Genomic DNA, 12250 nt, shown 5'->3' with positions numbered 1-12250 from the left:
AACAATTTTTCTACTCATATATAAAAAAATATAAATGTTTCACTTCTTTTCACTGATTTTCACACTAAAGTTGGCTCTGTAGCATACATTTTTGGATCTATAAATGTATTTTTTTAAACTAAAAGAAGATGCTTTAACAAACTTTGTATTTTAATTAATTTTTGCTATATTTTTGCAGATCAATTTGTATCGTGGATTCTTAACATTATGCAACAGCGAGGAGCAGCATCTTAGTGCTGTGGAGCGTTATGTCGAACTCGCGTCGGGTCTGTGTATGCGCGAATGGCGTCGACTCCCTCACATTGTTAGTCACGTCCATCAGCCGCTGCTGCAAGCGGCTCAACAGATAATGGAACTCCAGGAAGCGATGCAAATCCATCAAGGACTTTTACACGGCAGAAGCACTTCGCTGCATGATATGAAAGCCATCGTCAAAACATGGCGCAATCGATTGCCCGTGATAGCTGATGATCTTAGTCACTGGTCGGATATTTTCACATGGCGACAACATCATTATACTTTTATTTCCAATCATTACGATTCTCAACAGGATCAGACGACCAATCACTCGTTACTCGGTGTGCATGCTTCTATGCAGGCTATTATTCACTTTGGCAAAATTGCGAGAAAGCAAAATCTCTGCGGCGTATGTTTAGACTCGTTGGCCAAGATCTATTCAATTCCTACAAGTGTACCTATGATAGATTGTTTCCAAAAGATCAGGCAACAGGTGAAATGTTATCTACAGATGGCCACTATGGGCGGGCAGACCGAATTGCAAGAGGGTTTGGATATGCTCGAGTCGACGAATATGAGTTATTTTACTAAGGAAATGATTGCAGAATTTTATGCGTGGAAAGGTTTACTGCAGTCGCAACTCGGCCGTTCGGACGACGCCAACAAAAGCTTTTCCGCCGCGGTTCAATTGCACGACACTCTAGTTAAAGCTTGGTCTTTATGGGGCGATTACCTTGAAAATATTTTTATACGCGACGCGCGACAAATCAACATCGGCATAAGTGCCCTGGTATGTTACTTACATGCCTGTCGTCATCAAAATGAATCTAAATCCAGGAAGTATATTGCTAAAATTCTTTGGTTGCTCACGTATGACGACGACAAGTCGTCTCTAATGGAGACTGTGGATAAATATGCTGTTGGCGTGCCGGCGATACAGTGGTTACCTTGGGTACCGCAACTGCTGATGTATTTGGTGCGCCATGAGAACAATATAATCCTGAATTTGTTGAGTCAGGTGGGTCGCATGTTCCCGCAGGCGGTCTACTTTTCTATACGCACTCTTTATTTGACGCTCAAGATAGAACAGAGAGAGAGATATAAGAGCGGCGAATTGGCAGCGGGAAAGAGCCAAGACGGCGTGGAAGATCGAGGTCTCGCTGCAACAGGAAATGTACCACCGCAGCAAGGAGGAGTACCGGAAACGAGTCATACAGTACCTATGGCCCGGGCCACTCCACCCATGTGGAGATGCTCGAAGATTATGCATTTGCAGAGAGATATACATCCAACTGTCTTGTCTAGTTTGGAGGGTATAGTCGATCAGGTTAGTTTTTTTAGATAAATTATAATAAAAGATACAGTAAAAATATATCAGGAATGTTTATATATACACATTTGTATGTGTGTGTGTAAAATACATATAAAGAAAGATTATATATGGTAAAAATATATACAATTATATGCAAAAGAATAGTTTATTGGTAATAAAGATTTTTATTTTAATGATTTAATATCTTGATTTACATCTTTATATAAATCTTCTCTCTTACTTTGATATAAATATCATATATAAATACAAAATATATATATATAAAAGTGTATATAAAAGATCATTAAGGATGAGTTAAGAGTTCCGCTGCGTCTAATTGGATATCGGCCGTTGCGCGCAATATGGCGACACATCCGGCGCGTAGCTTGCTTGTATAATTTCAAGACTTCTTGAGCTGCAGAGAAAGAGAGAGGATTGTAATCCGCATACACAGCTTGTCGTCTGTAAAATAAAACGACGCAGCGAAGCCGATATACGCACGTTGACGAGACGCATACGAATTTATCGCGTCGCGCCGCGTTGCATCCTCGCATGACCGTTGCTGCCAACCGTTAACCGTTAACGCCGCTGTTATTGCTGCCATCCGTCCGTGAGTGATCGTGCTCCATCAGTGACTTATCATGTACAGAACGACCCGGGCGTCGTCCCACCGTGTGAGAAACCGTGCCGATAACGTTGTCAAAGGTGAGGATACGTCGCGCATCGAAATTTTCACTCAACATTTAGCACCGGCCCCACAATAGGGTTATGTTTTGAATGGATCTTGTTTCCTCTCTCGCTCCATTTTGAACGCTATCGTAGAGACGCCTCCAGACTTTATGTCTCTCGACGTCTCGTACTTTCCATCGCGACATTTATCAACTCTTTTTCGAGAAATGTCGATCTTGTAATTTCTTAAACGCGAGAGTTGCTCTAATTATTGGACTGTTCTGATAACGATGGTTTTCGTTAGGCTGTAGTTCGTGATCTTTGCGGACTCGGCTTGGAGCACCTGGGTTAGATTCTAAATTAATATGGAGTATGATAGTTTAAGTTTAGGATGTCAGTTGCATAGCGATTTGTGTAGAAATATGTGAGATTAGTTTTGATTATGGAATTTTTAATTTTTAATGTAAATTTGTCATCCTTCTTTTTTTGGAATTTTTACAATTTAAAAATTATACAACTTTCTTTTTTTTTTATATAAAAATTTTTGTTTATCGAATTAGCAATTATATTTCTATAAATTTTATTTAGTGGTATATATTAACATATACATGTATTATGTTAACATATACATATATTATATCAAGTAATATTTATAAGTCAAAATCATAAAATATAAAAATTGATATCTAATATCAATTCTTTTTTATATTCTATATTATATTTCAACATTTTTATATATAATATAGCATTATTTTTCTTAATTTTAAAAAGATATTAATTGTTATTAATATATGTAATTAATGGCCTATACAGGAAGATGGAAACATGATATAGAAAAAAATATAACTGTATCTTTGCCTGTGCAAAGTAATGATGCAAATTCACCTGTGAAAAAGGAGAGTAAATTATTTGATATTAATAAAAAAGTGACAGATAGAGTTGATATAATTAAACCACAATCCATATTGGAAACTCATAAATCTTCTCCATACACAATTCATTCTTATCAAGTAAGTATCTTAAAATCTATTAAATATCTCTTAAATATAATTGTATTTTCATAAAAATATGTATGTAAAGTAAATATATTTTACTTACTGTGAAATACAAAATATATATATATATATATATATATATATTGTATATTGCAGCAAAACAATTCGAAATTTGTTAATTAAATATAATTAAAAATGGATGAAAACTTGTCTTTATTAAAAAATATTTGATATTTTAAAATTTTTTCTTGTGCAAAAAAAAACAAAAAATACAATTTATATTTTAGATGGTATGGTTTCGTGAGACTTGGTATGAAGAAGTTTTAAGACAATTGAGACAAGGTCTTGCGAAATGTTACGCTATAGCATTCGAGAACCGTGGAGCTGTTAGTGAAGCAACAATAACTCCGCATACTCTCAACTTTGTAAAGAAACTTGTATCGACTTTTGGTATTGGAATTGGTAAATTTACATTTGCTTCCTCTATCAACTAAAAAACGAAGATTGAATAAAAAGGAAGCGAGCTTTTCTAAAAAGTGTATTTTGCGATTTGTAGAAAACATCTCGTCTTCGCAAAATATGAGCAACTCATTTAGTTCGGCAGGGTCCGAATCTTTGGCACGTAGAGCCCAAGCCACAGTGCAAGATCCCGTTTTTCACAAGATGAAGGGTCAGTTCACAAGCGACTTTGACTTTACTGTGCCTGGGGCGAGGTTACTGCACAATCTCATCAACAAATTGAAAAAGTGGATAAAAATTCTCGAGGAAAAAACGAAACAATTGCCAAAGTAATATTTATATTTGAATTATTTTGCAATATACGCATGACTTGTTGAAGTAACAATTTGGTATGTTGAGTACAAATTCGCATATTTTTCCACAGATCTTTCTTAATCGAGGAAAAATGCCGTTTCTTGAGTAATTTTAGCTTGAAAACTGCAGAAGTTGAGTTGCCCGGTGAATTTCTGATACCTAGGGTAAGAGATAGTCAAATTCTGCTAAACTAAACTCCTTTTTCAATTGACGTACAATAAATAAGATTTCGCGTAAACAACATTCTTATTCTGCATATGTGTCATAAGAATATGAATTAAAACCAAAGGAAATATGGAAAATAGAAGATTGCTTAATTCTGAAATCTGAGATTATATAATATATTTGTAATTTATATTCATATAATTTTGTTTAAACATTTGATAAACTTTTGTGATTAAATTGAAAAATTCTTTGTCAATCTTTCTTATAAATCTTATTTCTTTCAGCATTCGCATTATTCCGTAAAGATAGCCAGATTTATGCCACGCGTTGAGGTTGTTCAACGACACAACACAGCCGCCAGGAGATTACGCATTCGCGGCCACAACGGTCGCCTTTATCCTTATCTGGTAGTGAACGATGCCGGTCTAGGAGACGCCAGGCGCGAGGAACGCCTCTTACAACTGTTGCGAATGTTGAATCACTACTTGACTAAACAGAAAGAAACGTCGCGAAGATTCTTACACTTTACGGTACCACGACTTGTCGCCGTTTCACCTCAAATGAGACTCGTCGAGGACAATCCGGCAGCCATTTCTCTCTTGGACATTTACAAGCAAAGCTGTGCCAAGTTGGGAATGGAACACGACGCACCTATCGCTAGATATTACGAGAAATTAGCCGCCGTACAAGCACGAGGCACGCAAGCTAGTCATCAAGTGCTACGAGATATTCTTAAGGAAGTGCAATCCTCAATGGTTGCGAAAACTATGCTCAAGGATTGGGCCATAAAGACATTCCCCGGCGCCACCGATTACTGGACATTCAGAAAAATGGTATTTTGAAACACTGGTGGCTTAAAGCATAAATATATCGCAAATCCGCAATTTTTGACTAAATTTGAATTGATTTTGTATTGCATAAAGATATAGCTCCTAGTGGACAGATCACCGCACATTTTTTTAAAAATAAATCTAGAAATAAGTTATATAAACTATTTAAATAATTGTGTTTTCTATGCAATTTCATCGTAATTAATACAAGAATTGAAAACTTTTTAAGTTAATAACAGATTATGTTCTCTTGCAAAATTTGACATGCAAAATTTAACCTTTCGTTCTATTCATTTTATGTATCTGGAATGCAAAAAAGATAAAAGTTTAAAGAATGCTTTATTTCCTTTTTACAAGAACTTTCTTTTTTCAAAAGAATTTAGCTACTGATATAAGATTACAACTACTATACATTATATACATGTTTATCTTTTTTTATTTTCAGTTCACGCTGCAGCTATCTCTGACTTGCTTTGCCGAGTACGTGCTTCATTTAACGCGGCTTAATCCTGATATGATGTATGTGCATCAGGATTCCGGTTTGATCAATATCGCATATTTCAAATTTGACATTGATGACACTTCCGGAGAGTTAGACGCGAACAGACCGGTACCCTTCCGTCTGACGCCCAATATCCTCGAATTTCTCACGACTACAGGTACAGCCATATACAATCTATTCTTCTCACCGCGGCACGATGAGAGATATCTAGATACGAATACCATCTTTTGTATATTTAGTTGCATATTTTCAAGTACTTGTATGTATTAAAACGGATACTTTCACTGCTTTTATAAACCCAATAATATGAAGGCAATTATCAAATTCTGTCAGGCTTAGTTACTTTAATTCGCAATTAATCATTTGTACAGGAATTTGCGGACCATTGACCGCCAGCGCGATCGCCACGGCGCGCTGTTTGGTTCAGCCCACGTTTCAATTACAGGCGATACTCCGCGCGATTCTGCGAGACGAGGTGATCGCGGATCATAAACAGCAGGAGGACGCCGAAGGTGCATCACAAGCGCCGACCGATCTGAAAGGCGAGCTCCTGATAACGATGGTGACCCGCGCGGTTACCGCGATCGTTACAAGACTGAACTCTCTGGCAAATTTCGACGGTATCGATAGTAAGGTCAGCACCTTGGTTGCCGCCGCCAACAGTCACGATAATCTTTGCAGAATGGATCCTTCATGGCATCCCTGGCTGTAAAATCGAGTACACGCGTCTGGTCTTGCAAAAAAAAATCGTACTGCCAACGAATGAGAAGAAATGATTGTTATCACTAAATTCTTTTTATAGTCTTCTCTTGCCTGGTAGGTATATTGTATTTCACAATACTATCCTTCGCATCTGGATTGAAAAGTTATCAGAAAATGAGGGAAAATAAAGATAAATATTTGAAGATACAAAATATTATTTATAATTAATATATGATATATAATACTATACATAGTTACTATTATCTATATATATTATTGGATGACATGTACAGCATGATAAGACGAAACTGTAAATTGCGTATTTTATATACTTCAACAGTCACCTCTTAGCGCGCGCGCGTGTATATTTATTACATTATTCATAGATTCGTTTTTTTTCACCAAAAGGCATAATATTTCAGTGTATGTAATATAAAATTTCTTTTTCAAGTGTCTTTTTAGCATATTGTGTATAAGCTTTATATTTTGAATATAGTTTGAATAGATTTAGTAAAAATAATTATCTTGAGAGAGACAAAAAATAAATATAATGCGTCAAATTTTTATTTATTATAAATAATTTGGTCATTTGAAATATATGATATTAAATGTAAAGAAGATTTTTCAAGGAGAATAAACGCGTTGCTTTTGAATATATTTACAGTTTCTATATAGATCTTCTACACATATCTATATGTGAAAAGTGAAAACATGTAAATTAAAAAATTCTTCGAGAAGCTTGCCACAAAATTTATGCATAAATATAGATCTTTTACAATAAATTCAGTAAACATTATACTACATATTAAAAAGTGTGCGTGTTAAAACTATACACATTATACATAAAATAATAGATTATAATTTTATTAATGCTTACATAGTATTTATTTACAAAAATACACAACTTATTGTATTTTTAGTATAACTTATTGAATTAAATGAATTGAATACAACTTAGTAAATGTCCTAGCAATTCTTTAAATGTATATATTATATTATTGCATTATTATTTTAAATTATCACAATTAGAAATTTCCTTTCCTAACTAGACATGTAATTATTTTGTATGTGCTTTGGGCAACTAAACATCATAAACGAAAGATCTATAGTAAAAATATGATAAGTCTATAAATGAATACCATTTTACATTTTATTTCATATTTTAAATGATCTTACAAATTATATAGACTTATCATATTTCTGAAGTGTTTTAACATGTATTAGATATATTCAAAAGAGAGTACTTTGCGTTGATGCAAAATAGCCTATATAAATTATATAACACACATACATCAGTTATCACATACATATACACAAAGAATTTTTTCAGACGCTTAATGTACAAATATATCATATACAGTTGCCCTGTTAATTTAGCAATAGATAGAATTAATAAGGACAGGAAAAATATTATATATATACAAATATTTATAGGTATATCTATGATATCTTTTCTGATCACAACTTAATCACAATAAAATCACATTTAGAAAAACATCCTGTTCTAGAACAAAGTTCTGTATGTTTATTTCGTGGGCTTCAAGTTAATATTCCGCAACATGCATAAGTCTCGTGCAGTTGCCATGCGCCCGATCATGGTTTGTATATCGTATAATCGTAGTAGAATATCAGTCGTGAACAATTCGGGTAATGCTTTGAGAAGACATGGTACCTAAAAATAAATATACAAACTTACTAATGATAATTACAAAATAATTTATTAATTAATTAACATAGATATTGAGAAGTAAAAATAAAATCTACTACTAGTATATAAAAATACATTGTATAACATACCAGAGTTTGTGGCATTCCCTGCAACACAATACGAGTTCTATCTTTTCCGCATTGTACTGTAAATCGCAGGAACTGAAATATAAAATGGGTCTGTTGGCACACCTCTCCATCTCTACCAGCTAGGAACGCGAACATGGTGAACAGATTGTTCAACGCAGTCATAAGTGGATCCCTCAGAACGACCATAGATTTTTGTCCATTATTCGAACCCTGCGCTTGTGGACTTTGTGAACCGAACATGGGAACACTCTCGCCCGTTTCGTTTAGTCGCAAGAGCTTATTAGACATGCCTAATGAATCTAAATCGTCCGCGTCCAAGTCACGCCGCACGCGCTTACGACTGTTACTCCGATATGGATTCGAGTTGTTGTATTCCAAAGTGGAAAATATACAATAAACACATAATTTTGCCAGGATAGACGACTGCGGTTCTACAAGCTCATCGCTTCTACACAACAAAATTAACAAACATAACATAATATTTTATTTATATGCAAGTGTATGAAAGATAAATGTAACAATATGTGATGAACTTACTGCAACGAATTGTCCAAGTATTGCGGTATTAGGTGATTTATGAGATCCAGAGTGCAATTCTCTATATCAAGATGGAAAATGGCAAAGGCCAGATCTACAGCTTGATCCAATTCTTCTTGGTAACGATATTTCAATACTTCCTTTACAATATTCGTAACAAACCATGAAGAACCACCAGTATTTAACAGAGATTCTAGTGACTGTGTAGCTTGTATGTTTATCCACCCACGTTGATTTATGTTCTGCCAAACAGATTCCAATTGTTCCAGTATCGGCTGCCGTGAAATAATGCTGCACATATAAAAAAGCCGTGAAAATGACTATTTCAAAAACAATAATAAGAATTAATTTTTATAGAGCATCATAGTACCTATGGGACATTGAAAGCACCTTTGTTTTCGATTGTGTAGGCGGATGTACATCATATTGCATTTTCCGAATTATTTGAAACATTAAGCTAGATCTGTGCAAAAGGATAAAGAAGCTTAAATCCCACATAATATTCAAAAGAATATTCAAACATATAATAAGTTCATGTTTTCATTTAAGGACAAATGGAATTATATATTTTTTTCTTTGCTAATTATGCAATGATCCTATTTTTCTCTTATGCTAATACACGTACCTCTCTTTAAGATTGTCCTGCATATCGTCACCCGGCAACGGCGTTAGAAAGTGCTGAACCATATTCATTGGTTTCAATAGAGCGTCCTGGTGCGTAATGCTCATGTATGCGCAAAGCCATGCTGCGGCGCAAACTGGTAGACAGCACGCCGCCGTACGCAAACCGTCCAGAGCCATTTTGACATCGCCGGCGCCCAGCACACCGCTCTCCCACGCGCAGAGTAACTCCTTCACCGCACCCATCGCTGACTGGCACACGACGTGCCATTTCAAATTACTCGACTTGAAATCAGGATCTGGCGAATTTAATTGCGTTAACAGAGTATCCACTCTCGCCGGATCAATGCTCTGCAACATTCTCTGTGGTGACTTTGGCTTCTTTCTTTCAGGCATGCATTCGCGCACCCATTGTTCGAAAAACGAATCCCCGCCTTCTTCTAAGACAACCTATGAGCCAATTCACATCTATGTTACATAATATATATGGAATGTAATCGAATATATAAAGTTATAAAGTCTTTCTAAATTTCGAATGGGGAGCAAACTTACATCGGAGCCATACGTTTGCACTATGGAGCACAACATAAGGAATGATACATCGAATGACATTGCTCTCGTCGCTGCCGTTTTGCCAGGCACAGGTTCATTGATCTGTTTACTGCATTCATTGAGCTTGATAAGTTTGGTAACGAAAGTCTTAAGCTTCCCTTCTACTGTTGCCACAGCCAGCATTAATTCAAAACTGTTCAAAACATGATACAACATACTCAATAAGGAGCTCTTCGTGTAATCAGCATTCAACGTCTTCAAGATGCCGGCTAGTGTCGGTTCCGCGCATATAATAACCTTTGGGATGGACGATGTCGGAGTGCTAGATGGTTCCAATTTTTGAAGAGCTGCTGTTACTCCCTCCCTAGAACGATTGCATGATAATCGGAAGTAATTTACGACGAACGAAATTTTGATAGAAATGTTTCACACATACAGCACATACATTACCTTCTCGCACTTATTTGCTTTGCCTGCTTCTCCGTCACAAGATTTACCTTCTGCAATTCATTTAGCAAACATTCTACATAATTACATGAGCATGTAGAATCCATTATATCGAGTAAAGGTGTAAACTGAAGTAACAATTCGAACGCATCTAAAATATCTTGCGAATACTCCATCTTCTCATCACCTATAAGAGTGTATGTGGAGTTATAAACTTCACTTGTGCAAACTTCGTTTTTCCGATATTTGGAGAATATCAAATGGGGCTTTACTCACTATTTACAGTAGTCGCGTGCAACTCTTTCAATATGAGAGGTACTTTTAAAAACATGAAAGCTCCCCATTGTGATTCTTTGAATGTTCCTGTCACATTGTGCAGACACATTAAACAAGCGCGAATTATCTCGCAATAAAGCCGAGCATTCGTATAAGTCTTTAACCTTTGCACCATCAATAGCTGATTGACAAACACAGTCGTCTCAGTGCTAGGATTTAATAACACTTGAACAGCAAAAAGTGGTTGTAAGCAATGAGTAATGGATTCCATTTTAATTTTCTCAGGACAGAGACTCTCGATCTCTAGATTGCACAATTTTTTCAAAGAATCCTCTATTGCTACTACAGACTTTTGACTGCTTGTCTTTAGTAATGTCTCGATCTCCTGACATTTCTTCACAACATCTATATACAAATCTGAAAAAGAAAATTGTGTATAATAAAAAGTAAAACATTAATTTTTTCAATATAAATCTTAAGTATATCACTAATTACATACTACCTTTGTCATCATATTTGGCTAGATACATCATCGCGCATAGAAAATCTGAATTCAGCACCTGCTGCAAAATACTGGCAGGTTTGTCTATTAGCTCACTTGAATGCAGAGTAAGAGGATTACTCTGTGGTACCTTTGTTAATGCATGCAAATAACATTGCAAGAGCCAATGAACAATAGATAAAACTGCGGCTGCTAAGAGATCCTCTTCTGGTTTACCGCGGCACGTGATACCAATTTGTATCGATTCTAGAAACTCGAGTAAACTCAAGATACAATGAGGTTTGTGAAATGCATCATATTTACTTATTCGCTGCAATACTGCTGCATATGACACCAACTACAAGATAACTTACAATATGAATCATTGATATATGTATATATATCTAAAATAAAGTTAAATGTTAAAGTAGGATAAACAAACCTGAGAGCTTAAGGAATGTTTCAGATATGACAGAACTAATTGATTAGGTCCTGGTCCTACTAATGCTTGTTGCAATATACAATCAGCTAAGTTATGTACATCACCGCTTACCCCCCTTGGAAGAATCTAAAAATTTGTTTTATTTCAGAACATCACAGATAGCATATTAATCATATTAAAACTGTTTATTTTTGGATGCTTACTGTTTTGATATTAATACCCCATTGCAAATCGGTCCATCGCTCTCGCCATGCTCGTAGCAATAAAGCTTTTAAACTACTGGTTTTACTAGTTACTTTAGTTTCCATTGGTATCATTAAAACATTATGCAATTTTTGCTACATTGAAGACGTCTATTCGTTGGCAATGAAAAAAACATCTTCCTAAAATAAAAAATAAGACAAGTAATAATAATATTGATTTTATATACAGAAAATATAAAGAGCAATTATTTTTTATTAAGTTCTTGAGTATAAATAAATATCAATTACCAACAGTTTATTAATATTGTAAGAATATAATACGATATTATTATTTACAATATTAAGCATAACTAATCTAAACTAACCTTTATAAAAAATTTGTCTTTTATCTTCGTAGAATAATATATATATATATATATATATATATATATATCAAATAATTTTTATTATAAATTCTTTGCCGAAAACAAATAATATTTATTATTATAAAAACATATCATTCTCTTATTTACTTTCTTTTTATAATATATTATTATCTTTAGGTATATATAGACTATAGGTAGGTTCTCTAACCTTAAATTAACGGGACCGAGCATAAACCATTGAACTCTATACATACTGGAATGAGCGATCCCATTGTTTGGCTGTCGCCACTATTTCGCCGAGAGA

General features: G+C 34.9%; 2 protein-coding genes across 4 annotated transcripts in view; one reads left to right on the top strand and one right to left on the bottom strand.

Annotated features, from left to right (window-relative positions):
* Nucleotides 1-7715, top strand: part of LOC115244070 (transformation/transcription domain-associated protein) — an 18074-nt gene extending 10359 nt beyond the window's left edge. The window contains exons 6-12 of the mRNA XM_029821457.1: nt 179-1564; nt 3501-3675; nt 3770-4001; nt 4097-4190; nt 4476-5024; nt 5467-5680; nt 5895-7715. Of these exons, the coding sequence (XP_029677317.1) occupies nt 179-1564; nt 3501-3675; nt 3770-4001; nt 4097-4190; nt 4476-5024; nt 5467-5680; nt 5895-6235 (2991 nt within the window). The 3' untranslated portion in view covers nt 6236-7715. The remainder of the gene's footprint in view (nt 1-178; nt 1565-3500; nt 3676-3769; nt 4002-4096; nt 4191-4475; nt 5025-5466; nt 5681-5894) is intronic.
* On the bottom strand, nt 6770-12250 carry LOC115244071 (mediator of RNA polymerase II transcription subunit 24-like). 3 transcript variants are annotated; one of them, XM_029821459.1, is made up of 12 exons: nt 12155-12250; nt 11582-11761; nt 11379-11504; nt 10958-11294; nt 10456-10872; nt 10183-10366; nt 9733-10096; nt 9185-9630; nt 8930-9022; nt 8560-8850; nt 8023-8470; nt 6770-7897 (listed from the first exon to the last, which is right to left on the bottom strand). In XM_029821459.1, the coding sequence occupies exons 2-12, from the start codon at nt 11693-11695 to the stop codon at nt 7751-7753; spliced, it is 2967 nt and encodes a 988-aa protein (XP_029677319.1). In that variant the 5' UTR covers nt 11696-11761; nt 12155-12250; the 3' UTR covers nt 6770-7750. The 3 variants fall into 3 exon arrangements, with proteins under 3 accessions (XP_029677319.1, XP_029677318.1, XP_029677320.1); XM_029821458.1 differs by lacking the exon at nt 12155-12250 and adding an exon at nt 11947-12012; XM_029821460.1 differs by lacking the exon at nt 12155-12250 and adding an exon at nt 11870-11886.

Source organism: Formica exsecta, unplaced genomic scaffold (assembly GCF_003651465.1).
Source record: "Formica exsecta isolate Colony F162 unplaced genomic scaffold, ASM365146v1 scaffold79, whole genome shotgun sequence".
In the NCBI taxonomy this organism is placed as follows: Eukaryota; Metazoa; Arthropoda; class Insecta; order Hymenoptera; family Formicidae; genus Formica; species Formica exsecta.
The sequence above is the reverse complement of the archived record's forward strand: the minus strand, read 5'-3'. Positions and strand labels throughout refer to the sequence as shown.